Below are 24,022 nucleotides of genomic sequence, written 5' to 3'. Positions count from 1 at the left end.
TCATTCTATGCCAATGTTTATGCAACCAAGGATTGTATTCGCTTTTCTGGCTGCTGCCCCCCACGCCTGGCTTTAGTTGTGGGTCTAGACCCAGTTCTCCTCTCTCAATGATTTCCCACAGGTGTTCTTTTTTAAAAATCTGTTTTTAGCAGGGTGGGTGACCCAGACTGCCTCTGAAACAGGCAGCCTTATAAGTGAAATAAATTGCAATCTGTTTTCCTGCAGTTTGTTGGCCATCCATCCTGCCACCTGTGCTCTACCCAAACTGGGCCCAGCTCTCCAAAGGGCAGGGCCTATTTCAGCCCAGGGTTGCTGCCCTCCCCCCCCCCCCCCACATCTGCAGGGCTTCTCCAAGGCCAAGTCTCAAGTTCCCAGATTCCCCCCCATCCACCCAGAAGACATTGACCCTGCATCAAAGGGCTGGTTTTTATTCCTGTTGGCCAACACCATTTGAGCAGGGGGTTGGACTAGAAGACCTCCAAGCTCCCTTCCAGTTCTATTCTATTCTATTCTATTCTATTCTATTCTGTTCTGTTCTGTTCTGTTCTGTTCTGTTCTGTTCTATTCTATTCTATTCTATTCTATTCTATTCTATTCTATTCTATATTTCATTTCATTTCATTATTTCCTCCTTTTTAAATTTCTGGGTGCTGGATCTACCAACCAATCAGGAAGAGAGATTTTATTTTTAGGAAAATTATTCCGTCTGTCTGTCCATCCGTTTCTCTCCCCCCCCCCATTCTGAGCTCTGGCCAGTTAGGAAAGGCTGGCAGTCTGCCAAGGAAGACTCTCCCCACACCCAAAAAAGGGGCTGCAGGAAAGAGCCAGCTTTGCCCAGTGATTAGGCTGAGACCCCCATGGTGCAAGACCCCAGGAGGGGTTGTCTGGGTGATGGATGGAGAGCCCCCCCCAACAGAATTCCAAAGGGTGGGTGCCATGGTCAGATGGTACCCAAACATCCTGGCAGGCCTGCAGGTATCCAGGTGCCCCCCACCCCTCCAGACTTCATTCTGGAAAGCTGTTGATAGGCCTTGTTGATGCTGAACTTCTGGGGGTCCTCCAAAGCTGGCTTGGGACCCCCAAGAGACCCCCCCAGAAGACGGGTGAACTTGTGAGGCAATCCCACCAGGGGTGAAATCCAGCAGGTTCTGACAGGTTCTGGAGAACCGGTAGCGGAAATTCTGAGTAGTTCGGAGAACCAGCAAATGCCACCTCTGGCTGGCCCCAGAGTGGGGTGGGAATGGGGATTTTGCAATATCCTTCCCCTGCCACGCCCACCAAGCCACGCCCACAGAACCGGTAGGGAAAAAATTTGGATTTCACCACTGAGTCCCACAATTTTCAACATCCCTTCATCTATTATCCTTGGCTTTTCATTTGGTTTTTATCCTGCTTTAATGGATTTATTAACTCTTTTTAGCCCTGTTGTATGGCCTGCAAGCAAGAGTCGCTTATATGAGAGATGGACAGCCGTATAAATTGGTTTAATGAGAAATAAGAAATCAAACTTGGGGGTGTCTTGAGGCTGCCCATGTTTAATTTTGCTGCAGGCGGCCATCCCCAGTCCAGCCTTCAGCCCAAAGGTTTTTCAAATCTCAGGCTCCCCAAAACCGAAGAGACCCCACACCAGGCATTGTATATATGGGGCAGGGGGCTTCGATGATGCATTCTGGGTTGCCATCGTGATGTTCTGGCCCCCTTTGGTTAGAATTAGCCCAGTTTGGATTGCTGTGCAAATTCAGCCATCGGCCCTGGATTAAACCTGGAGGAAGAGGTTGTGTGAATAGAGCTAGATTTGGGTGACCCCGTGAAGGACAATCGCACTTCGGGACAGAGCAAAAGGCAGCCTGCCCCAGCCTCGCTCTTTGCAGCCCCCCAAGGAGGAAATGCAGCCCGGCTGGAGTTGCAAGCAAAATCCCCCTGGAACTTTTGCTCCGTCATATGATTGTGTCCGGGAGGCAAAACCCACCAGCTGGACCCTCCCGTTCTGCATAAATTTTATTTATACACCGTCTCTCTCTCTCTCTTTCCAGGGTGGTACAGGCGCTCTTGGGAGGGAGGAGCAGGCCGCGGCTGCTCCCTTCAATTCTTGCGGCTCCACAGGTGAGGCAGCCTGGCGGCTCCTGACCGTTCAGGTCCACATTTGCACGTCCGGATGACAAAAATGGTGCGTAGCTCCCCAGTCCGGCTTTGGAAAGTCTTGGTCTCGTAGCCATGAGGGATGCAGTGACTGGCAGCGGCTCTCGTCCCCCCTGGCTCCCTGGGGAAGGAAGAAAGACAGGAGCAGTGAGGCAGGGCAGGGAGGGAGGGGAAGGGAAGGGAAGGGAAGGGAAGGGAAGGGAAGGGAAGGAAAGGAAAGGAAAGGAAAGGAAAGGAAAGGAAAGGAAAGGAAAGGAAAGGAAAGGAAAGGAAAGGAAAGGAAAGGAAAGAAGGAAAGGAAGTTAATGGGAAAGGAAGGGAAGGGAAGAAAGGAAAGGAAAGGAAAGGAAAGGAAAGGAAAGGAAAGGAAAGGAAAGGAAAGGAAAGGAAAGGAAAGGAAAGGGAGAAAGAAAGGAAGGAAAGGAAAGGAAGAGGAGAAGGAAGGGAAGGAAAGGGAAGGGAAGGGAGAAGGAAAGGAAAGGGAAGGAAAGGAAAGGAAGTTAATGGGAAGGGAAGGGAAGGAAAGGAAGTTAATGGGAAGGGAAGGGAAGAAAGGAAAGGAAAGGAAAGGAAAGGAAAGGAAAGGAAAGGAAAGGAAAGGAAAGGAAAGGAAAGGAAGAGAAGAAGGAAGGAAAGGAAAGGAAGAGGAGAAGGAAGGAAAGGAAAGGAAAGGAAAGGAAGAGAAGAAAAGGAAAGGAAAGGAAAGGAACGGAAGGAAAGGAAAGGAAGGAAAGGAAAGGAAGAGGAGAAGGAAGGGAAGGGAAGGGAAGGGAAGGGAGAAGGAAGGAAAGGAAAGGAAAGGAAAGGAAAGGAAAGGAAAGGAAAGGAAAGGGAAAGTGTTCTGGTAAGGCAGATGAGACTAAAAAAAAGTGATACACATAAAAAGCAGCAAAGCAGCAACACCCCTCCCCCACCATAAAGAGAGTGATGAGAGAGAGAGAGAGAGAGAGAGAGAGAGAGAGAGAGAGAGAAATATATGACAGATGGAGATATCAGAACTGATCCAAAGGCCTCCGAATTGTATTTTGAAGAATTCTCCACTTCCTCTCTTTCTCCATTCTTTCTCTTCCTCCCCAGATGTTGAATTCCCAGCTATTCACACATTCCTGTCCTGGCCTTCCCAAAGGATGGCAGCCAGGTGGGCCCCCTCCCCCCTGCAGTCTCTGGGGGGGCGGCGCAGGGGGGGCTATGGGCTCTCTTGACACCCCTAGACCAGGAGCAAATGGGGCAGCCTCCCTCCGCTGTCTGTCACTGCTCTAATCCCAGGACCCCAATACACACCCCGGGAGGAAATGAAAGGGAGGGATGGCTGGGGCTCTGTGTGTGTGTGTGTGTGTGTGATTTTTTTGGGGGGGGTGCCCCTGTGTGTGCGCCTGCTATTCCCCACCCCACCCCTTGCATCTGGGCTGCCTCCTTACCTCAGCTGGCATCTTCCTGAGCACCTTCCCAGGTCAATTTCCTGAAAGATTTGCAAAACAAAGAGCAGAGAAAAAGGCTGCCTTCCTTTCACTTGGCTGGGGGGGGAGGGGGGGCCTATCTTTGCAAGAAGCTGGCCTGGCCTGTGGGGTCCCCCCCCGCAAATAAAGGGTATCAGTCCTTTTTTTGCATCATCCAATTCTCAAATTCCCCTTGGCACATCCGTCCCTGGCACCCGTGGCTGGGGAGGATGGGTGAGGCTGGCACCCCTTTTCGACCTCACAACGCCTCTTAAGGGCAGGGCGCTTTCCCAACCTGCCAGTCTTAAATGCTACCAGCTCCCCCCCTTTTTTTATCAAGTTTTTATTATTATTATTTTTAATGTATACATATCACTGTGTGAATGGCGCGATGCTTGAGTATCATACATTTCAATACTTATAAACATATTCCTAATTCTTACATTCCATTTTCCTTATTTCATATTATTTACTCCTACCTTTTACACAAAATTTTAATTTTCATATAAATATTAACTAGTATGCAATAACATCTAAACCGATGTGCTGTAGCATCTGTATTATCTTTCGTTATAGTTTCAATAGTAAAACCCTCAAGAAAAAAAATACATGAAACTGTCCATCTGTTTTCTTTTTTTACCCATTTTTACAACATCCCTCTCCTTTCCTCTTCTTTCTCCTCCCTCTCTTCTCTACTCCCCTCTCCTTCTCTCTCCTTCCCTCCTTCCTCCTCCTCTCCTTCCCTTTCTCCTTCTCTCCTTCTCCTGTCCCCTCTCTATTTCCCCTCTCTCTTCTTCTCCGCTTCTATCTCCTTCCCTTTCTACTCTTCTCCTCCCCTCCCCTCCCCTCCTCCCAGCCCCTTTTTTGAGGTTGGGACCAAGCTCTGCCCAGGTGCCCAGGGTCGGGGTGCTGTGACTTCAGCCCTCCCCCGGCCTCCCAGCCCCCCATACCCAGGATCTCAAAACTTGCCAATCCAACAGTGACATTGGGGGGATTATTATTTTGAACAATTTGGGGGGGGGCTATTTTGCCTGATATTATTTTTATAAATGTCAAGATGGCGAAGAGACCTGATCCTCCTTTCTCCCCCCCCCCACCACAACAACCCTCTGAGGTGGGAGAGAGAGAGAGAGAGAGAAGGGGAGATTGTCCCAAGGTCACCCAGTTCAAGGCATCTGCCCCTTTTCCCAGCTGGCATTCATGCCAACGGATCCAGGAACAGCCAAGATAGCCTCAGCTGAGGACTGGGCCTCTTTGAAGGTAGACCATGCCTGAATAAAGGAGCTCACACTCATCCGTGGCCCACAGTTCTTAGCACACCACCAATTTGTCTAAAATTACTCAAGACACTTAGAGTAATCAAAACTGCCCTAAGGAGCAGTCATAGTTGATGTAGGAATTCCAGGTTTCTACCAAATTATGGGGGTGGGTTTTCCTAGGAACACCAGCTGCAGGAGAGATGCTGCTTGGATCCCACCTGGATTGATGCCCCTCCCTCCTGCTTCTCCCCCAAACTAACCCCGAGACCCTTCCCGGTGACTTGGGCTATATCATGCCCTTGGGGGAAAACTGGGGCAGGGGGCAACGGGGAGGCACAGAGGAAGAACAGACCTTCCGTTGCTCTCTCTTCCTCCCTTCGGCGTTCAGCACCACCTCCGAGTAATGTTCCCAGTGGGGCACCCGGTAGCAAGAGGCCCCTTGGCCCTGGCAGCCCCCCAGCATCCGGACCAGGCGCTTCCCGTTGGGGCCCTGCAGGAGGACCGAGTCGAACGCCGTTGGCACGCAGAAGGGCCCACCTGGCAGAGGGACAGAGAGAGTCACCCACCGGACACCAGCTGCCCACACCCCGGGCCCAGTGGCAAAGCCACGTTTTGCACAAATGGACACGTGGCTCTTTTCTGGGTTGTTCCTGGTGGACTTGCTTAGTTAGTTAGTTAGTTAGTTAGTTAGTTAGTTAGTTAGTTAGTTAATTAGTTAGTTAGTTAGTTAGTTAGTTAGTTAGTTAGTTAGTTAGTGTGGGTGCCCATGGTAAAAAAAATGACAATAAAGCTTATTTTATCTTTTTATCTTTTATCATCTTATCTTTTATCTTATCTTATCCTATATATATATATTTTTTAATTTGATTTATATGCCGCCCTTCTCCGGAGACTCAGGGCGGCTTACAATGTGCTCAGCAATAGCCTTCATCCTTTTGTATATTTATACAAAGTCAGCTTATTGCCCCCACAAACTGGGTCCTCAATTTACCTACCTTAGAAAGGATGGAGGGCTGAGTCAACCTTGAGCCTTGGAGAGATTTGAATCTGCAGTAATTGCAGGCAGCTGGTCTTAATAACCAGCTTATTATATATCTTGTCTCTTATCTCATATCTCATCTCATCTTATCTCATCTCATCTTAGTTGGGTTGCAGTGGAGAGGCAGCCTGAGGTAGGAAGTTAAGGCAGCCTTTTGTGTCCAGAGCTCTGCCTGCTTTCATGGGGAGGGGGGAACAGCTCTCTGGCCCTTGCAGGACAGCCCTCCCCACCCCGGGACCCCAAGCAACTCCCATGCTCCCCATCCCAGCCAACTCCCATGCTCCCCATCCCAGCCAGGGCTCATCTTGGCAATGCTGAACTCCGCTCGGCTGGATGCCGCAGCTGGCTCACCTCGGGCGGGTGGGGGGCCGGCACACCTGCCCACGTCCAGGGTCTGCTCCAGAGGGGAGTCGGGAAAGAAGGTCTTCAGGGCTGGCGACCGGAGGCATTCGTCTGGGCTGGCATTGCACTGGCAGCCGTCCACCACTTCCACCTGCCGAGGGCCGTCTCGAAGCCAGCGGTCCTGCACCAGGAGGCGGCTGGGCTCGCAGCGGGAGCCGGGTGGGCAGCAGCCTTCGGAGTGGGGGTCTCCCCTGGGCCTGGCTGGCCACGGCGAGGGCCTCTCCTGCAAACACAAGGGCGGGGAGGCTAAGTTAATGCCCGGGCATCAGGTAGAAGCCAAATGGTGCCAGGGGAATGAGGAGCGCAGGATGCCCCAGAGACCGATCTGATCGGTCCGTGGATGGGAGGCCAACAGGAAACCCTCAGTCAGGGCAGAGAAGGCAGAGACCCAACCCAGCAGAAAGCCAGGGTCCCCGAGGGGTTGGCTGCCAAGAAAAGGACCGGAATGGGGGGGGTAGGGGGTCCCCAGGAAAGGCTCAGATCATTCTTCAGAATAAGAGTTGGGGGGGATGTGACCAGAGGTTGTATCATGGCTGAGGGTGCCCCCCCCCCGGTGGTTCCTGGCTGATGCTGCCAACAGAGCAAGAACAGCCAGCCTGGACCCCCAGATGTCACCCCACCACCTGTATGGATTCTTCTCTTCCCCTCCTCCTCCCCCCCCCCCGGCCAAAGTATCCCGCTGGCAGAAGATTTCGCCCAGAAGCCTCTCCGGACTACAACCGCCCTGCGCCCATCCAGACCAGCACCCCAAAACCCCTTGTGGGGCCCTCGTCCCTCTGTACGTTGCTCTGTGTGGGCTACCAGGAAGCCCCCACCCCCAATGCAGGCTTTGCACCCAGCTGGCCAGGATGGGCCTAAGGGTAGGGATGCCAGGGAAGTCTTCAAGGCTGGCCAGGCCAGCTGAGCCCAGATGGCGAGGGCCACCTCTGGAAGAGGGGAAGCTGCCGCCCCAGGACAGGAAGCCTCACCTTGAGGGTCTGGTGGAAGTTCAACAGGGAAAGCTCTCTGGGAAGACCTGGACATCCTGAAGGGGAGGATTTCCCCCTGCCACGCAGGCTCCTACACAGCCCCACATCAACGCTCACGGGGCTGCCTGAAAGATCTGGGGAGGGAGAGGAAAACCAACAGGGCATTGTCTGGGTCAGGATCTCCTCCAGCCCCCCCCAAAAAGGCTCTTGCTTCCATAGCACCCTGAGACCCCCAACCTTTCAGTGAGCCAGGATTTCAGGTGCCCCTCCTCCTAAGCCAGGCTTTAACCAGAGTTTTGTACGAGCGAGGAGCAAACTTGCTGTGTTGGTCAGATTCGTCCCCTTTGTGGATTCAGATAAATTCTCAAAAAGTCACCACCTATCCTGCTGGCTGTAGCACCATTTGCAAGAAGAGAGAAAGGGAACAAGCCACGTTCCCTTCATCCAACATCTGGAAAAGCGGAAGGTTGTCCCAAAGATGCTTTTCCCAAAAACAGCTGGACTTTCTTGGGGTTTTTTTGTCCTTGAAAACATTGCACTTCTCACCCAAGAAGCTTCTTCACTTCTGAAACGTTTTCAAGAAACCCAAGAAAGTCCAGTTGCCTTTTGGAAAAGCACCTTTGGGACAACCGTGACCTGGGTGAATAACAGAAGAGTTGGAAGGAACCTCAGAGGTCATCTAGTCCACCACCAATCCCTGTCCAAGCAGGAGACCCTCCACCATTTCTGACAGATGGGAGCCCAGTCTCTTCTTGAAAGCTTCCAGGGATGAAGCTCCCACAACTTCCGAAGGCAGCTTCTGTTCCATGGGTTGATTATTCCCACTGTCAGAAAATTCCTCCTTATTTCCAGGTTGAATCTCTCCTTGATCAGTTTTCCATCCATTATTCCTTGTCTGGCCTTCAGGTGCCTTGGAAAATAGCTTGACCCCCTTCCTCCTCTCTGTGGCAGCCCCTCCAACATTGGAAGATGTTCTCATATCTCCCCAGTCCTTCTCTTCACTAGACTAGCCAGGCCCAGTTCTTATATGCTTGTATGTGTTCTTCATATGTTTTAGTCTCCAGTCCCCTAATCATCTTAGTTGGTCTTCTCTGCACTTTTTCTAGAGTCTCAGCATCTTTTTTTGTAGTCTGGTGACCAAAACTGGATGCAGTACTCTAGGTGTGGTCTTATTAGGGCTTTGTAGTGTGGAATAAAGTGGTACGTGACCATGAGATTCAGTCTCCTCCTGCCATCTTATCCATTTCTCCACAGTGTTATTATTCCAATTTTCATCCCTTTTCCCCCAAAAATTATTTGCCTAGTTTTGTTGCTTTTATCTTTGCACACACACACACCTGCAATTAGTCTTGCCTAATTCCAAAGTCGAAAATGATCACAATTGATTTGGAATTTTATCCCTTGCAAAATTCAGCCCTTATGAAGCTCCAACAATAAATCTGTATATAATAAAATGTCTGTCAAACAGGCTGCCTCTTTTTCCGCATTCCCAGACCCCTAGATGGGTCTCCCATTTTGCATCCCATTTAATGGAATAACAGAACGGTATTTCCCTTTTCCCAAACAGCCTCCTGCTGGATGGATATTCAGAATTTGACTCTCAATGCAATTTGTAGCCTGCAAGCACAGACAGCAGAGAACTGCTAGCGCTAATCACTATTACTGTCTCATCACATTATCACATCCATTATCCATTGCTAATTGCACCAATTATCACACCATTACTGGCCCCACATAATGGAGGTGGGCTGATTAGCGCCCTGAAGCCCCTCCCCCGCCTTTTAATTAACCTTTAATGTCCAACTTTAACTATCCTGGCCTCTTATGTTTTACATTTTTATATCCAGTTTTTATGTTTTTACGCGTTTTATTTGGACGCCACCCAAATCAAGACTCCCATTGTGTGAAAGAGACCAGACAGTTTCTGAATGATAGAAGGTTTCCTGCTTGAACAGGGGGCTGGACTAGAAGACCTCCAGGGTCCCTTCCAAGCCTAGGATTCTATATTCTAAATGTGATCAATCAATCAATCATCATTCAGCACTGAAATGCCAAAGGAAGAAGATAAAACACCGCCCCACTTTGCTACTTAATCAGTTTTTTAAATTGCAGGAGGTGATAGATAGATAGATAGATAGATAGATAGATAGATAGATAGATAGATAGATAAACAGACAGACAGACAGACATCTCCCTGACACGCATAAGAGAGAAAGAGAAAGAGCTACATTAATACTTTCCATATGGTTATTGTCCCAATGGGGTACAGTAGAGCAATGCCAAAACTGGGCAGAACCCAGGAATAAAAAAAAGAGATTTTTGCAGGAAGAATGGCAAAGCTTCTGTCCAGGATGCGAAAAGGCTGGGCTGAGTGAGTGGAAAGGTGCCAGCCAGGAAGGAAGGAAGGAAGGACCTGTGTGTGTGTGTGTGTGTGTGTGTGTGTGTGTGTGTGTGTGTGTGTTGCATTAGCAACTGGGGGGAGGGGGAGACAGGCCATTATCAGCAAAGAGGCCAATATACAAAATCATGGCTGGGGGGCTGGGGGGTGGGGAGGAGGAGGAAGGGGGCAGAGGAGAGCAGGAAGGATGCCAACAATACAACCCTTGGTGGTCCTTGGCATTCAAAGCTGCAGGAATAATAGCCCTACTAATTGGTTTGCTGTCTCTCACCCCCCCAAAAAAGGGGGGGGACATTTATCTTTGGAGGCAAAGATTCCCTTCCCCCCCCTCACCCCAGCCCCTCTGCAGAGATCTCGGCCCCCTTCAGATCTTGGCCCCCTCTCTTCCCCACCCCCCCCATTGCCGGTAACCATAAGACTACCTGGGGTCCTTCCTTGCGATGATGCGTTTTCTGCACTGTCCACCTAAAGGCTAAACAGTGCAGAGCCCATGCTTTAAGGTAGCAAGAGGGAGGTCTGGAGGTCATCTAGCCCACCCCTCCAGCATCCCCAACAAGTGGCCATCCTGGCTCCATTAGGAGGACCCCCTTCCCCTTTCAGGCACTGCCTCCAGAAGACCTCCTGCTTCAGAGGGTCATCCCAAACACACTCCGATGTCCTTTGCAAGGATGACCTGGGTCCCTGGAGGTCTTGGGGTCGTGTGGCTGGCCTGGTGGGAGATGAATGGCGGAGCTGGGCATCCTCCAGGCTGCCCTTCTGGCCCGGCTCTCTTCTCTCGGCACTAAAAATCCTGTTTCTACCCCAAATCACAGCCGGGACCTTCTTCTCACTTTTTCACTACTCCCCAATCAAGTGGTTGGCTGGTTTGTGTTCCTGACGCCAAGGACAAGGTGAGGTTGTCCTGTTGTGGAGTTTGAACGTTGTAAGCTGCTCATATACCTGGGCCTGGTGGCTCAGCAGACTGATAGCACTGTGATTAACACCAGTTGCCTGCAATTACTGTAAGTTCGAATCTCACCAGGCTCAAGCTTGACTCAGCCTTCCATCCTTTCTAAGGTAGGTGAAATGAGGACCCAGATTGTGGGGGCAATAAGCTGACTTTGTATAAAAATATACAAAAGTATGAAGGCTATTGCTTAACGCATTGTAAGCCGCCCTGAATTGAGCCTTTGAACTCTGGTACTGGAGAAGACTCCTGCGAGTCCCTTGGACTGCAAGGCCATCCAACCGGTCAGTCCTAGAGGAGATCAACCTTGACTGACTGCTCTTGAGAAGGCCAGATCCTGAAGAGGAAACTCAAATCCTTTGGCCACCTAAGGAGAAGGAAGGAAGGACTCCCTGGAGAAGAGCCTCATGCTGGGAACGATGGAGGGCAAAAGAAGAAGAAGGGGACGGCAGAGAAGGAGGTGGCTGGATGGAGTCCCTGAAGCAGTCGGTGTGAGCTTCAATGGATTCCAGGGGATGGTAGAGGACAGGAAGGCCTGGAGGAATGTGGTCCATGGGGCCGCTATGGGTCGGATACGACTTCGTAACTAACAACCACAAGCTGCCCAGAGTCACCTGTGTGTGAGTTGGGCGGCCCCATAAATTGGTATAATGAATGAATGAATGGCTAATTTATTTATTGCTTCGATTTATATGCCGCCTTTTCTCCGGAGACTCAGGGCGGCTTACAATGCGTTAAGCAACAGCCCTCATTCTTTTGTATATACCTGCTTAGTAGGGCTTTTGACCCCCCCCCAGAGGTGTTCTTTTTTATACAAAGTCAGCTTATTGCCCCCACAATCTGGGTTTTACCTACTTCAGAAGGATGGAAGGCTGAGTCAACCTTGAGCCTGGTGAGATTTGAACTCGCAGTAATTGCAGGCAGCTGGTGCTACTTAACAGTACTTTAGTCTGCTGCGCCACCAAGGCTCTTTATAATAATCACACACACCGGCTTTGAGACCAGGGAGTTGCAGCCTGGGGTGTTCAGAGGGCTTCCTCTCGGAGACCCTTGGAGGGCGATGGGGACTCAGCTGCCAAGATGGGGCCAAAGGGCAGCCAAGGGGACCCTCTTGAGGTCTGAGGATCTGCTCACGCCTGGACCCTCTGCCCACCCAGCCCCACGGAGAAAGCCCCACCAAGACTTTACGTCTGGCGAGGAAGGAAAAAAATTGGAATTGAGTATGGCTAGCCTAAGAGACGCGGTGGCTCAGTGGCTAAGACGCTGAGCTTGTCGATCGAAAGGTCGGCAGTTCAGCGGTTCGAATCCCTACTGCCACATAACGGGGTGAGCTCCCGTTCCTTGTCCCAGCTTCTGCCAACCTAGCAGTTCGAAAGCACGTAAAAAATGCAAGTAGAAAAATAGGGACCCAACAGGATTACCTGTCTATAATATATAAGTATGCAAATATATATACATTATATTTGTTTGTTAGTCTTGTTTATAAGTAGTTTTGAATGTATTTTTAGAGTTAAGAACTTTTTGTATAATTTTTATCTTTTTATATTGAATAAAGTTTGTAAAAAAAAAGAAAGAAAGAAAAATAGGGATCCCCTTTGGTGGGAAGGGAAGAGCGTTCCGTGCGCCTTTGGCGTTGAGTCATGCCGGCCACATGACCACGGAAACGTCTTCGGACAGCGCTGGCTCTTCGGCTTTGAAACGGAGTTGAGCACTGCCCCCTAGAGTCGGGAATGATTAGCACATATGTGCGAGGGGAACCTTTACCTTTAATGGCTAGTCTAAAGAAAAGAAGGACTAGGGGGGTGACATGATAGCAGTCTTCCAGTATTTGAGGGGCTGCCACAAAGAAGGGGGGGTCAACCTATTATCTAAAGTACCTGAAGGCAGGGCAAGAAGCAACGGATGGAAACTAATGAAGCACTTTAGAATTAAGGAGAAACTTCCTGACAGTGAGAACAATTAACCAGTGGAACAACTTGCCACCAGAAGTTGTGGATGCTCCATCACTGGAGGTTTTTAAGAAGAGACTGGACAACCATCTGCCTAGAATGGTATATGGTCTCCTGTTTGAGCAGCTGGTTGGGCTAGAAGACCTCTAAGGCCCCTTCCAGCTCTATTCTGATTGAAATCTTGAAGGTTTTCTGGGGTCTCCCATGCTCCACCCCCCCGCCCCCCAAAAAGAGACAAGGATTCTCAAGATGCTCAGAGTCGCCTTGAACCCTGAGATGGGCAGCAAATAAATTTGATAAATGAAATAAAATATTTTTTTTCTTGCCTCCAGCAAGGCTCCTGCAAAAAAGATGGGGGCTCTGGAGGAAGGAAAGTGGAGGCAGGGAGGATTTGGGGTGATATCAAAGGTCATCCTTTCCAAAATATTCCAGGGAGATTGGCAAGATTTGTCCAGTTGCAGCTGACCAATGGGTCAAATGACGGATGAAGTAAACAACAACCCCCCCCCTTCTCTACCTTCATCTGGAGTTATTTCTCTTTCCGTCTTTCTCAATTGGATGAAGAAAATAAAGGCAGGAAAACTTGTGTATTGTGGGAGGCTTCACACAGAGCCTCCTCCCCAGATGTTGACTGACTCCGGTATTTGCAAATTTTGGAAGGTCCGCTAAGGCAGTGCCAACACCCCCACCCACCCACCCCAAAAAAACCCAGTTCTCTCCTGCCTTCCTTGATTCTTGAATTGGCCATTCAGTGAGTTTGGGGGAGAAAGGGTTTGCACTTCAATCAGAATAGAGCTGGATGGGACCCTGGAGGTCTTCTAGTCTAACCCCCGGCTCAGGAAGGAGAGGCTATACCATTTCAGACAGATGGCTGTCCAGTCTCTTCTTCGGTCATCTTTGATCTTTTGATCTTCTTAAATTCTTTGATCTTTCCCCGCCCAACCCTCACAGGAGAGAGGGAAGGGCCTTGCAAAGGAAACCCCCCAGAGCAAAGCTGAGGATGAATTCAGTTTTATCAGGAAGGGCTTCGTCCCAACTCACTCACCGTGTCCGAGGAAGACCAGGCGGCTTTGTCTCTTGCAACAACCTCGCTCGGCCGGCAGGTTTCGGCCGGCCACTCCGGCACCTGGGGGCACAAATGGCAGATTTATAGCCTGCAGGGTGGAGGAGTTCAGAAGCTCAAGGAAGAATTTCTCAGAAGAGAACAATCGAGTTGGAAGGAACCTTGGAGGTCATGTAGACCAACCCCCTGCTCAAGGCAGGAGCCTTACACCATCCTGGTCAACTAGCTGGCTGGACTAGTTTTGAAAATCTCCAGCGATGGAGCCCCCACAACTCCACGACGCAAGCTCTTCCACTGATTGGCTGCTCAGTCACAACAGCATAGATAAAATATCATAAAATAACAGAGTTGGAAGGGACCTTAGAGGTCTTCTAGTCCAACCTCCCCTCCTCAAACGGGAAGCCCTATACCGTTTCAGACAAATGGTTGTCCAGGCCCTCCTTAAAAGCCTCCAGTGCTGGAGGCACCCACAACTTCTGAAGTTTGGGGGTGTCCTGGACAGGCTGGCCCCCCAAAACCACTTTTTCCTCCAGCAAAAATTCTATTTTTCCTCCAGGGGCCTTTCACCTCGTCCTGCTGGGCTTTTGATCCTGGCCAGATGGAGAAGGCTGGGTCCCTGGGCCCGAGGGGGCACCCCCGAGTCTTGCCCCTGATGTTGAAGTGCAGAGCCCAGTTCTTGCTAGCTGTTTGCTTGTTTGTTTGTTTTATTGATTGATTGATTGGCTGCCCATAAGGGAACCCAACTCTGGGAGGCTTACAATCACTTGGCCATTTTTTCTGGATCCGATAAAGAAGCAGGATTTTCCTAGTTGAAAGACATTACAGAAGATACTATATGGAATACAAATTTAAAGTCACTTGAGGGTTTTATTTATATATGGAAATATCTCTTAGTGATATGGGCAGAAGAATAAAGATATTAAATTAAATATATTATGTATGGTAAACCTGTAGGAAAGTGGGTGAAACAAAATTGATATGGTACAAGGTAACGTTACTGATTGCTCAGTTTAGGAAAAGGGATGTTATGTTTAGATATTAATATACTTAAAAGATTTGAATTAAGAGACATACGTATGGGGGTGGAGGAAATGGGTAGATTATGAGTAGAATAAATGCCAAATTAATCTATTATATAGTTTTATAGCCGAATGCTGTTTTGAAACGTATAGTATACCGGGGACATAATAATAATGTTAGAAAGAAATGTTTAGCACATAGGGGGTGGTGTAAAAGGGTGGTAAAGTATTATATATTGTGATATTAATTTGGATTTCATCTTGCAGAAGCCATGGGGGGAGGGGAGGGGGAGGGGGGTTAGGGAGTGGGGGGGGGAAAAGGGGGAAAAATTTGTATTTGAAAAACTTTATCAATAAAAAAAAAAAAAGAAGCAGGATTTTCCCCTAATACACAGCAGTTTCATTTAGCGACCATTTACAGTTACAATGGCACCAAACAAAGTGACTTAGGACCATTTTTCACACTTATGACCGTTGCAGCATCCCCACGGTCACGTGATCAAAATTCAGGCGCTTGGCAATTGACTCATACTTATGACAGTTGCCGTGCCCTGCTGGTCACGTGATCCACGCCTGTGACCTTCTGGCCAGCGAAGTCAAGGGGGGGGGAAGCTTAATAACTGTGTTAATAACTTAACAACTGGCAGTGATTCACTTAACGACGGTGGCAAGAGAGGTCGTAAAACGGGGCAAAACCCATTTTAACCCATGTTTCACTTAGTGACAGAAACGCTGGGCTCAATTTTGGTTGTAAGTGGAAGACTCCCTGTACACAACCAAACTAAAAACACCTGGCAGAGTGAAGCTGTGCAAATTCTGAATCTATCCCAAGAGCCAAGATCGCAGCTGAAGAAAAGTTTTATTTATTTATTTTTATTTGTTTAAATTTCTATACCGCCCTTCTCCAAATAGGACTCAGGGCGGTGCACAGCCTAAGTAAAAACAAAGCATACAAAATTTAAAAAACAGTATTAAAATAATTAAATATTCTGGCCGTAAATTAAAACAACCCAATTTAAAATCAATTTAAAATTTAGCTCAAGCCAGCCCAGTAAAAAAGAGCTGCATGTTTGGGGGGAAAAGAGAGAGAGTTCTGGCCAGAATTTAAATTGTTTGCCCCTCCCTGTGTGTTTTCATTCTTGCAGTCACCAGGGTCCTTGGTGCGAGTGTCTCTGGCCCTTGAAAGTCACCCGGCAGGTCCTGAATTGGCCCTAATGTAATTTATTCTTTTTAAAAAAAAAAAAAATCTGAAAACTTTTAAAGGCAGTGAGTCATAGAATAGACAATTGATGAGGCTAAATTCTGTATTTCCCTCTGTTGCAAAAGGGAGCAACAGACTTTTTCTGAAGCAGAACTGCCGTCGAAGGTCGTTTTAAAGCCTTTCTGGAAGTCCCTTCTCTGCTTGCCTTCCTTAGGCTGAAAGCCACGGGAGGGACTGATTTCCAAGCCAGTCCTGGCCGAGAGACGCCTTAAAGCCAGGAAGAAGAAGGCTGGGCAGCCCAGGTGAAGCGGCAGATCTAATCCCCTGCTGGGATCAGGAAGGTCCTAAACTGCTCCCTCCTGTAATCTGGAGATTAAGGGATGGAGAAATTTATTTATTTGGGTGCTTTGCTCCAAGAGGTAGTTTGTTAAAAAAAAAAAAAATAGTGTGAGCTCAAGCAGGAGACCCTTACAGAATAACAGAGCCGAATGGGGCCTTAGAGACCATCTATTCTAACCCCCTGCTCAAGGAGACCCTTACAGAATGCCACAATTGGAAGGGACCTTGGAGGTCTTCTAGTCTAGCCCTCTGCTGAACATGGAGGTTCCATTCAGCTCTCCCAATTATCCATGGGGAGGGGGAGAGAAGGGGGCCTTCAATGGAATGAAAAAAGCAAAAAGGTTGAAGAAAAAGCTGGGAAGGCTCCCCCCCCCCCCACAGCCTGGTGCTGACTCAAGCATCTCTGGGATACGAGCATCTTCCTTCTTTGTCCTCACTTGTTTTTGGATACAGTGCTCCTGAACAAGGAAGCTCTGTTCAGCTCTTGGCAATAGCCATCAGGCAACCTCACCGAACCCTCCCCTGTCCTCTGCCCCAGAGCATGAGCTGAGGGAGGGGGAGGTGGGGCTGGGGGCATCGTCCTGGGAGCCTGCCTGGCCGGCTGAGGCCCTGAGGCAGGAGGACTCTTTGCTCAGAGCACCTTTTCCCACTCAGAAATTTTACTCAACACAGAACTAAGGAGAAATTTCCTGACAGGGAGAACAGCTTCTGCCCAGAAGTTGTGGAAGCTTCATCACTGGAAGCTTTTAAGAAGAGATTGGACAACCATTGGCCCAAAATGGCATTGGGTCTCCTGCCTGAGCAGGGGGTTGGACTAGAAGACCTCCGAGGTCCCTTCCAGCTCTGTTCTTCTCTTAAATTCTCCCTCCGAGTAAACATTGACCAGGAAAAGGTGCGGCCGCACTCCTAATTTTTTGCAACCGTGGACTCACCTGGCTCTCTTCCTCGCTCATACCTGCTCCCCTCCAGCTGCATCTCCCATCATCCCCAGCCATCTGAGTGTGCTGGCTGAGGAGCATGGGCAAGGCAGTCGGAGCCAACGTTGCTCAGAGGGCCACCTGCAATCTTCCTGCAAGGAAAGCCCCCCCCCTTCTGCAGTGGCCCTTCGGGTGCCCAGCCCCCTCCATATTTCCCAAATGGGGTTGGGGGAGCCAGTCAGGGTCAGGACTTACCCAGGAGGCCGGAGAGACAGGTCAGCCAGGCCAGGAGCTGCATGGTTCCAGCAAGGAAGGTTCCCGGCTTGTGTCTGGGGGTCACTCCTGGGGATTTATACTGAGGACCAGTTGAGGAAGGGGGGGGTCATTCAGCTCTGGAGCCAGCTCAGGACACCCCCTGGCAGGACAGGGGGACGGCTGGACAGGGGGGCACCGGCCCCACTTCAAAGCCTGTCCAGGTGAGAAAGGGGTCTGCATCCCCCCAGGGGGTGGCCGGACTGGCCCCACCTGGAGCTCCCCCTCCCCCCGTCTGCCTTTCAAGTCCCAAAGAAGAAAGACAGGCTGGGGGGGGGGGCTGAGTGTCTCTTTGATCACCAAAAGATAAGAAAGAAAAAAGGGACTTCAATCACCCCAAGCAGCCTATGCAAATGTGACAAGAAAGGGTCTCCCCCCCCTTCCAAGAGGGGAGAGCAGCCCCCTCTCCAGTTCTGCAAGGGGAGCTCTCCCCCCCCCACTTGCCCCACCCAAAGGAAACGCCCCCCTCCCGGCCTTTCAGTAAAACTCAGATCAAGCTTTTTAAAATGCACTATTTTATTTTTTGTTATTTTATTTTTTATTTTATTTTTCTAATTTTATTTTACTTTTTTATTTTTATTATTTTAGGATTGCTCCAAGTTTTGTGCTCAGGGGGATTTCTCAAGGACGAGGGGGGCTCCCCAAAAGATGCTGCCGGGCGAATAAACCGGGTTGGGGGAGGGGAGCGGCTGTGGTTTTCAGGCTGCCCGTGCCCTCTGCAGAGGCTGCACTAAAGCGATGGGCACAAGATGGGCACTTCGGAGGCCTTGCCCACTGCCCACATTGATGCAAGCATGCTGGGCACACAAACACTAACTAAACGGGCACCAAGTCGGGAACTTTCCAAACAGTGTCCATCCGTCCGTCCGTCCTGGGGCTGCTGAGAAGCAGCCTTCTCCTTAATTTGGCCCAGCAGGAATGCCAATGGAGTGGAATTTAACAAGGGGGCTCTTTGGTCAGCCAACCTTCCTGAGCTTCTGCCTTTTGAATCAAATTTGGGAGTCGGAAAAGAAACTCTGGATTTTTTGCTATCCTAAACGAAGTGTTTTTTCAACCTGGGCCCCTTTTCAGGAGGGGAGGGGCTTCAACCCCCAAGGCTGGCTGGAGAATTCTGGGAGTTGAAGTCCAGCCCTCTTAAAAGGTTGAACCACACTGCCCTAGGAGTACAAGGGGCTCTTTCTGCCCTGGGTGTGTGTGTGTGTGTGTGTGTGTGTGCCAGACCCCCACAGATGCCCCACTCCACACCCTCTCCAAAGGACACACACCATACCTACCTTCCCCAGCACTCAAACCACAGCAGCAGAATCAGGAGGGTGGGGGGCACGGGCACCCACCCACCCATTTCCTTCGTGGATTTTCTCATGAGGGACTTGAGGGTGGTCCCAGCAACACTTGCCAAGACACCCCTGGAGACCCACCTCACTATTCCACTCCCAGGGTTGAGAAGTTTTCTCCAACCTTCTTTCTGTCTTTTTCTTTCTTTCTTTCTTTCTTTTCTTTCTTTCTTTTTCTTCCTTCCTTCCTTCTTTCTTCCTTCCTTCCTTCCTTCTTTCTTTCTTTTTCTCTTTCTTCCCTCCCTTTTCCTTCCTCTCTTCACTCCCTCCCTTTTCTCTCTTTCCTTTCTTTCCTTCATATCATTATGCCACCTTTAGTATTTCTACAAATAACCCAACCTATCAAACACAGCTTCCTCCTCCTATTTCCCCACAACAACCCTGTGAGGTGAGCTGGGCTGACAGAGTAACTGGCCCAAAGGCACCCAGATGAGGTTAACGTTTCAAGGATAAAGTGGGACTTGAACTCATGACCTCTTGCTTTCTTGCCTGGTGCCCTACCACTAGACCACACTGGCTCTCTGCCACCCTCCATCAGGAGAAAGTTGTCCCCTCGGGCTCTTTATTCCTCCCCTCCCTTACAGGCCCCCTTCTGCCCCAGAGGAAGAGGGTTTCAAAGCGAAAGGACAGCCCCCTCCCCACATATTCTCTTTTATTTGGTGAAAATGAGGCCCTTTCCCTGCGGGCAGAACCAGGGGAGATGGCACCGCTTTCCAAGGAATGCCAAGGCTTGGAGGGTGGCAGTACCAACATGCCCATCTTCCTCACCACCCCAATCAATTTTCCTGCTGGCATGGAGAGACCCAGCAAATGCAGAGCAAAGCTGCCCACTGGCATCCAAAGAGGAAGCGGGTGGAAGAAGAAGAAAGCGGCAGCTGAGCTGCCTGACCCAAAAAAACCTCGCTTCCCCCGCCCCCTAGATCTGGGCACCCGGGGTGGGGTGGGGGGGTAGGCCTCGCCCCTGTTGAATTCCCACAGATAGGCTTCGGAGCCATGTAAAATCCAGACTGCAAAATGGATATGGAAAAAATACATGTATTAAGAGAAAATAACACCACATATGTACAAATCGCACAACTGGCTCTATACAAAGGGATTTTTTGGAGGCTCTTCCTTGACAGGCGAAGAGGGAGGCAGCACCTCGGTCTTTCCTTCTGGGCACGCGTCTTCCGAACGGGTCAGTCCAGCGTTCCTGGATACCCAACGCCCCCCCAAAAAACACATTTTTGAGAATTCAATTTTTCTCCTTGGCAAAATATTTTATCTCTGTGCTTCCTGGACTAAATTATACGGTATTTCTGTTCTGTTATTTAGAATAGAATAGAGAATAGAGCTGGAAGGGACCTTGGAGGTCTTCTAGTCCAGCCTATACCATTTCAGACAAATGGCTGACCAGCCTCTTCTTAAAAACCTCCAGTGATGGAGCGTCCATGACTTCTGGTGGCAAGCTGTTCCATCGGTTAATTGTCCTCACTGTTAGGAAATTCCTCCTTAATTCCAGGTTGCTTCTCTCTCTGATTAATTTCCAATCATTGTTTCTTGTCCTGCCTTCTGGTGCTTTGGAATCCTGCTATCGTGTTGCCCCTAATTCTTCTTTTCCTTATCTTGCAATTTAATTTTGTCTAATATTTTTAAATTGTCTTGCAATTTAATTAGAATAGCTTGCACCACTTAAATTCTTGAGGGCTTTGTTCAGGTTTTGGCCCTTAGGGACCAGAAATAGCACAAAACAGTGGCAAGGGGGAGAAATATGCAGCTAGGCCCAGCTAAGGGTTGCTCAAAATTGGCCACTTTTTGAGACGGGTGGACTTCGATTCCCAGAATTCCCCAACCAGAAGGAATTCTGGGAGTTGAAGTCGACCCATCAAAAAATGCTGTCTGGAGAACGCTGGGAGTTTGAAATCCACCCACTTTTAAAAGTTACTAAATGTGAGAAACTCTTGTCTAGTCCATCAGCCTATCTTCCCCGTGGCCCACCAACCACCCAAGGAAGCCCACCGGTCTCCCAACAGGCAGCCTTTGGGGGAAGCCCCACAACCATCAAGGCTCTAAGACCACACACCTAGAATAGTGCATCCAGTTTTGATCACCACACTATAAAAAAAGATGCTGAGACTCTAGAAAAGCTGTAGAGAAGAGCAACCAGGATGATTAGGGGACTGGAGGCTAAAACTTATGAAGAACAGTTGCAGGAACTGGGCATGGCTAGTCTAGTGAAGAGAAGGACCAGGGGAGACAGGAGAGCAGTGTTCCAATATTTGAGGGGCTTCCCCAGAGAGGAAGAAGGGGGTCAAGCTATTTTCCAAGACACCCGAAGGCCAGACAAGGAATAATGGAAGGAAACTGATCAAGGAGAGATTCAACCTGGAACTAAGGAGAAATTTTCTGACAGTGAGAACAATCAACCCATGGAACAGAAGTTGCCTTCGGAAGTTGTGGGAGCTTCATCCCTGGAAGCTTTGAAGAAGAGACTGGGCTGCCATCTGTCAGCAATGGTGTAGGGCCTCCTGCTTGTGCGGGGGGTTGGACTGGATGACCTCCAAGGTCCCTTCCAACTCTGTTAATCTGTTAAATAAATGAGTCCTTAAAATACTTTATTTTAAGTCAGGCAGATACCCAAACAGACCCCTTACCTTCCAGAAAGGCAAACTCATCCAGGGCTTCAATGGCATTGTCTGCAGAAGGAAAAATCGACACCCGTTTGTTTGTTTGTTTTTTTTAATAAAGATTTGTTGTTGGTGAGCATGCTGTTGAATCATTTTGACTCCAGGAAATTTAGAACAGAATAACAAATATAATAGAAAACTCTACCGGGGGGGGGGAAAATATCACGAATAAAAATTCGTGGTAAGGAAAAAAAAATTAAACACAGCTCAAGGCCCTCGTCCCACCAGAGCCCACGCAACTGACAAAACCCAAAGACTAACATTTGAAAACTGGACTCCGTCAGCACCTTGTACGACCCACGCATTTTATTAAAAGCCACAAGCTTTTTGTGAGCAGTAATGGGCGGGTTGGAAACGTTACCACCAGGTGATCGTTTTTGTCATGGCTCTGGCCCACTCGGGTGAGACCTGGGCCACCCGCAGACTGGACAGAGGACCAATGCACAAGTGAAGCCCACTGGACGGGCCCTGGAGAACTGTGAAAGGCTGGGAAGGGGGGGGTGCCACCTGCTCCAGGATGGCAGTTTCCCCCTCCACCCCCTCCCCAAATGGTAGGCGGGCTCAGCTGGAGCTGCTGGAGCCAAGCTGCACAGACCACGCCCTGCGTCAGTGGTAGAAGGGGGGGAGGAGGGGGGGGACTGTGGGGTCCTTGGTACTTCATTGTTTTCTTGCAGACGTTTCATGATCCAGCTGGGTAACATCATCAGTGCTAGAAGGGGGTGGGGTTTGTAGAAGGGAAGATGGGGGGGGAATTTTTGGTGCTCTCTGAGCTTGGTGGTTTTCTTGCAGACGTTTCATGACCCAACCTGGCAACATCGTCAGTGCTAGAAGGGGGCGGGGTCTGCAGAAAGGAGGAGGGGGAGGGGAAGGCTGACCCACCCAGGTCCTTCCTCTGCAGGGTCTTCCTCTTCCCGTGCTGGGTGTGGATGAAGGCGTCCTTGGAGATGGTTTCCACAAACAACTCCTGGGGAGGCAGAAGGGGGGGGGGGTTGGGGGGAGGCAGGTCAGCCAAGAGACGCTGAGCGGTTCCACTGCAGGTGTGGAAGGCAGGGGGTCCCTGGTGGGGGGGGGGAGGATGCTAGACCCCCACCACAGGGGTCTCCCTCCCTGCAAGGGGACCGCCCACCTCTTGGCCCTGCTTTGCCCAGCAGACCTGGCCCCCACCATGGCTAGCACAGCCCCCTCCCTGCAAGGTAGGACAGGCAAAGAGGGCGCCGCCGGCCGAGAATCCTAACTGGCAGCGGCAGAGCATCTCCGCAGAGGGCAACCATGGGCTTTTGGCCGCCTGCTGAGCTGGGAGTCTCGTTAACCTCTGAGCCTGAGCGGAGCGCTTGTACCAGCCTGGCCGGGATCTCCGCGTGGTGCCCCATCCCAGCCTCTTCGAAGCCTGCGGCGCCTTCGCTGCCCAGAGCGGGAGGGACGGAACTGCGCCCTCTGGCGGCCCGAGGGGAAAATTAAAAAAAAAGGCGAAGCCACGCCCCGGCGCAAGCAAGACGATTCCTGATTGGCCCGGGAAGTGCAGCCCCGCCCACTCACCGCGGCGCGCGCCAAGACGAAGACCGCCTCCTGGCTGGCGAGGGTGACGTCCGGGTCGGCCTTCACCAGCGCCTTCACGCGAGACAGAGGCAGTCGAGCCGGACGCGAAGGCCCCGCCACCGCCGCCGCTGTTGCTGCCGGCGCCACCGCCGCGGCTACCGGCGCTTCGAGCTCCTCCGGCGCCGCGGCGCTTCCCCCCGCCGCCGCGGGCGCCGCCATTTTGGCCACCTCGGGGCTGCTAGTGCGCAAGCGCCGCTGACGCCATCCCTTGCCAGCCACGCCCCCTACGTCCTCCGGCGCCGCCTTGCGTGAGGGAGGGAGGGAGGAAGAAGGAGAGGGGAAGGATGGGTGCCCGCGGGCGCCATCGCGTGGCGAAGGCGTGACTTTGCGGAATGTAATGGCATGCAGGGGTTTCGGAAGAAGAGGAGCCGCTGCCCTTGCATGGCTGCACTCACACAACACGTGGCGTTGCTGGATTTACAGTCACTTGTCTGAAAAGGCATAGGTTCTCCTGCTTGAGCAGGGGGCTGGACTAGAAGACCTCCAAAGGTCCCTTCCAGCTGTATTCTATTCTATCCTAACCCCAGTTCTGCGTTTGCAAATGCACTGAAGCATGAATTAACCCCAAAGGACAGCTCTGTCCCCTATCCTACATCCCTCTTACTCAGTTTCTGCAAGATTTAACAGGTGCGGACTTCAACTCCCAGAATTCCCCAGCCAGCAGGCTGGGGAATTCTGGGAGTTGAAGTCCGCACCTGTTAAATCTTGCAGAAAGTCAGACAGGCTGCCCTAAAAGCCCCCCTCCCCCCAAAAATCACATCCGGGATGTGTTAATTATTTTTTTCTAATCTGCTACATACCTCACACTTCTCATGTTTTGATCTGGCTCTAAGCACCGTTTAATCTCCCATAGTACAGGATTTGAGCTGGACAGATGTATAAATTCAGTATATAAGGCTTGGCAGAAGTTTCCCTTAGCAGCCAGCTCATCCGGCCGACGCTGGGGCTGTTTTCGGAAGTGCCAGCCACGTGTCAAGAACCGCCTGGTATCCTGCCAAGGATTTCACCCGTCCACCACCCACCTTTCCATCCTGACAAT

General features: G+C 50.4%; 2 protein-coding genes across 2 annotated transcripts; both read right to left on the bottom strand.

The window, feature by feature from the left end:
- Positions 1-1,985: 1,985 nt before the first annotated feature.
- On the bottom strand, positions 1,986-17,583 carry LOC117670564 (uncharacterized). The gene is made up of 7 exons (XM_087890912.1): positions 17,331-17,583; positions 13,582-13,662; positions 7,244-7,377; positions 6,225-6,498; positions 5,187-5,371; positions 3,558-3,598; positions 1,986-2,260 (listed from the first exon to the last, which is right to left on the bottom strand). The coding sequence occupies exons 1-7, from the start codon at positions 17,371-17,373 to the stop codon at positions 2,083-2,085; spliced, it is 936 nt and encodes a 311-aa protein (XP_087747038.1). The 5' UTR covers positions 17,374-17,583; the 3' UTR covers positions 1,986-2,082.
- Positions 17,584-19,740: 2,157 nt separating this feature from the next.
- POLE4 (DNA polymerase epsilon 4, accessory subunit) lies at positions 19,741-23,172 on the bottom strand. Its single transcript, XM_034425825.2, has 4 exons — positions 22,924-23,172; positions 22,267-22,351; positions 21,355-21,396; positions 19,741-19,913 (listed from the first exon to the last, which is right to left on the bottom strand). Exons 1-4 carry the CDS (start codon positions 23,140-23,142, stop codon positions 19,900-19,902), a joined length of 360 nt encoding a protein of 119 aa, XP_034281716.1. The 5' UTR covers positions 23,143-23,172; the 3' UTR covers positions 19,741-19,899.
- Between the last annotated feature and the right edge of the window lie 850 nt (positions 23,173-24,022).

This window comes from Pantherophis guttatus, chromosome 1, assembly GCF_059756535.1.
Source record: "Pantherophis guttatus breed Tessera chromosome 1, ASM5975653v1, whole genome shotgun sequence".
NCBI lineage: Eukaryota > Metazoa > Chordata > Lepidosauria > Squamata > Colubridae > Pantherophis > Pantherophis guttatus.
The sequence above is the reverse complement of the archived record's forward strand: the minus strand, read 5'-3'. Positions and strand labels throughout refer to the sequence as shown.

What these genes read in the sequence shown, in the direction of transcription:
- POLE4 (XM_034425825.2), bottom strand. Translation starts at nt 23,142, where the DNA reads ATGGCGGCGCCCGCGGCGGCGGGGGGAAGCGCCGCGGCGCCGGAGGAG. An exon ending in TCGTCTTGGCGCGCGCCGCG is followed by an intron (nt 22,352 to 22,923) that starts GTGAGTGGGCGG and finishes CTGCCTCCCCAG; the next exon opens with GAGTTGTTTGTGGAAACCAT. An exon ending in CCTGCAGAGGAAGGACCTGG is followed by an intron (nt 21,397 to 22,266) that starts GTGGGTCAGCCT and finishes TTCCTTCTGCAG; the next exon opens with ACAATGCCATTGAAGCCCTG.
- LOC117670564 (XM_087890912.1), bottom strand. Translation starts at nt 17,373, where the DNA reads ATGCAGCTCCTGGCCTGGCTGACCTGTCTCTCCGGCCTCCTGG. An exon ending in CCTGGTCTTCCTCGGACACG is followed by an intron (nt 7,378 to 13,581) that starts GTGAGTGAGTTG and finishes CTCCCTCCCCAG; the next exon opens with ATCTTTCAGGCAGCCCCGTG. An exon ending in GGAAGAGAGAGCAACGGAAG is followed by an intron (nt 3,599 to 5,186) that starts GTCTGTTCTTCC and finishes CAAATCTTTCAG; the next exon opens with GAAATTGACCTGGGAAGGTG.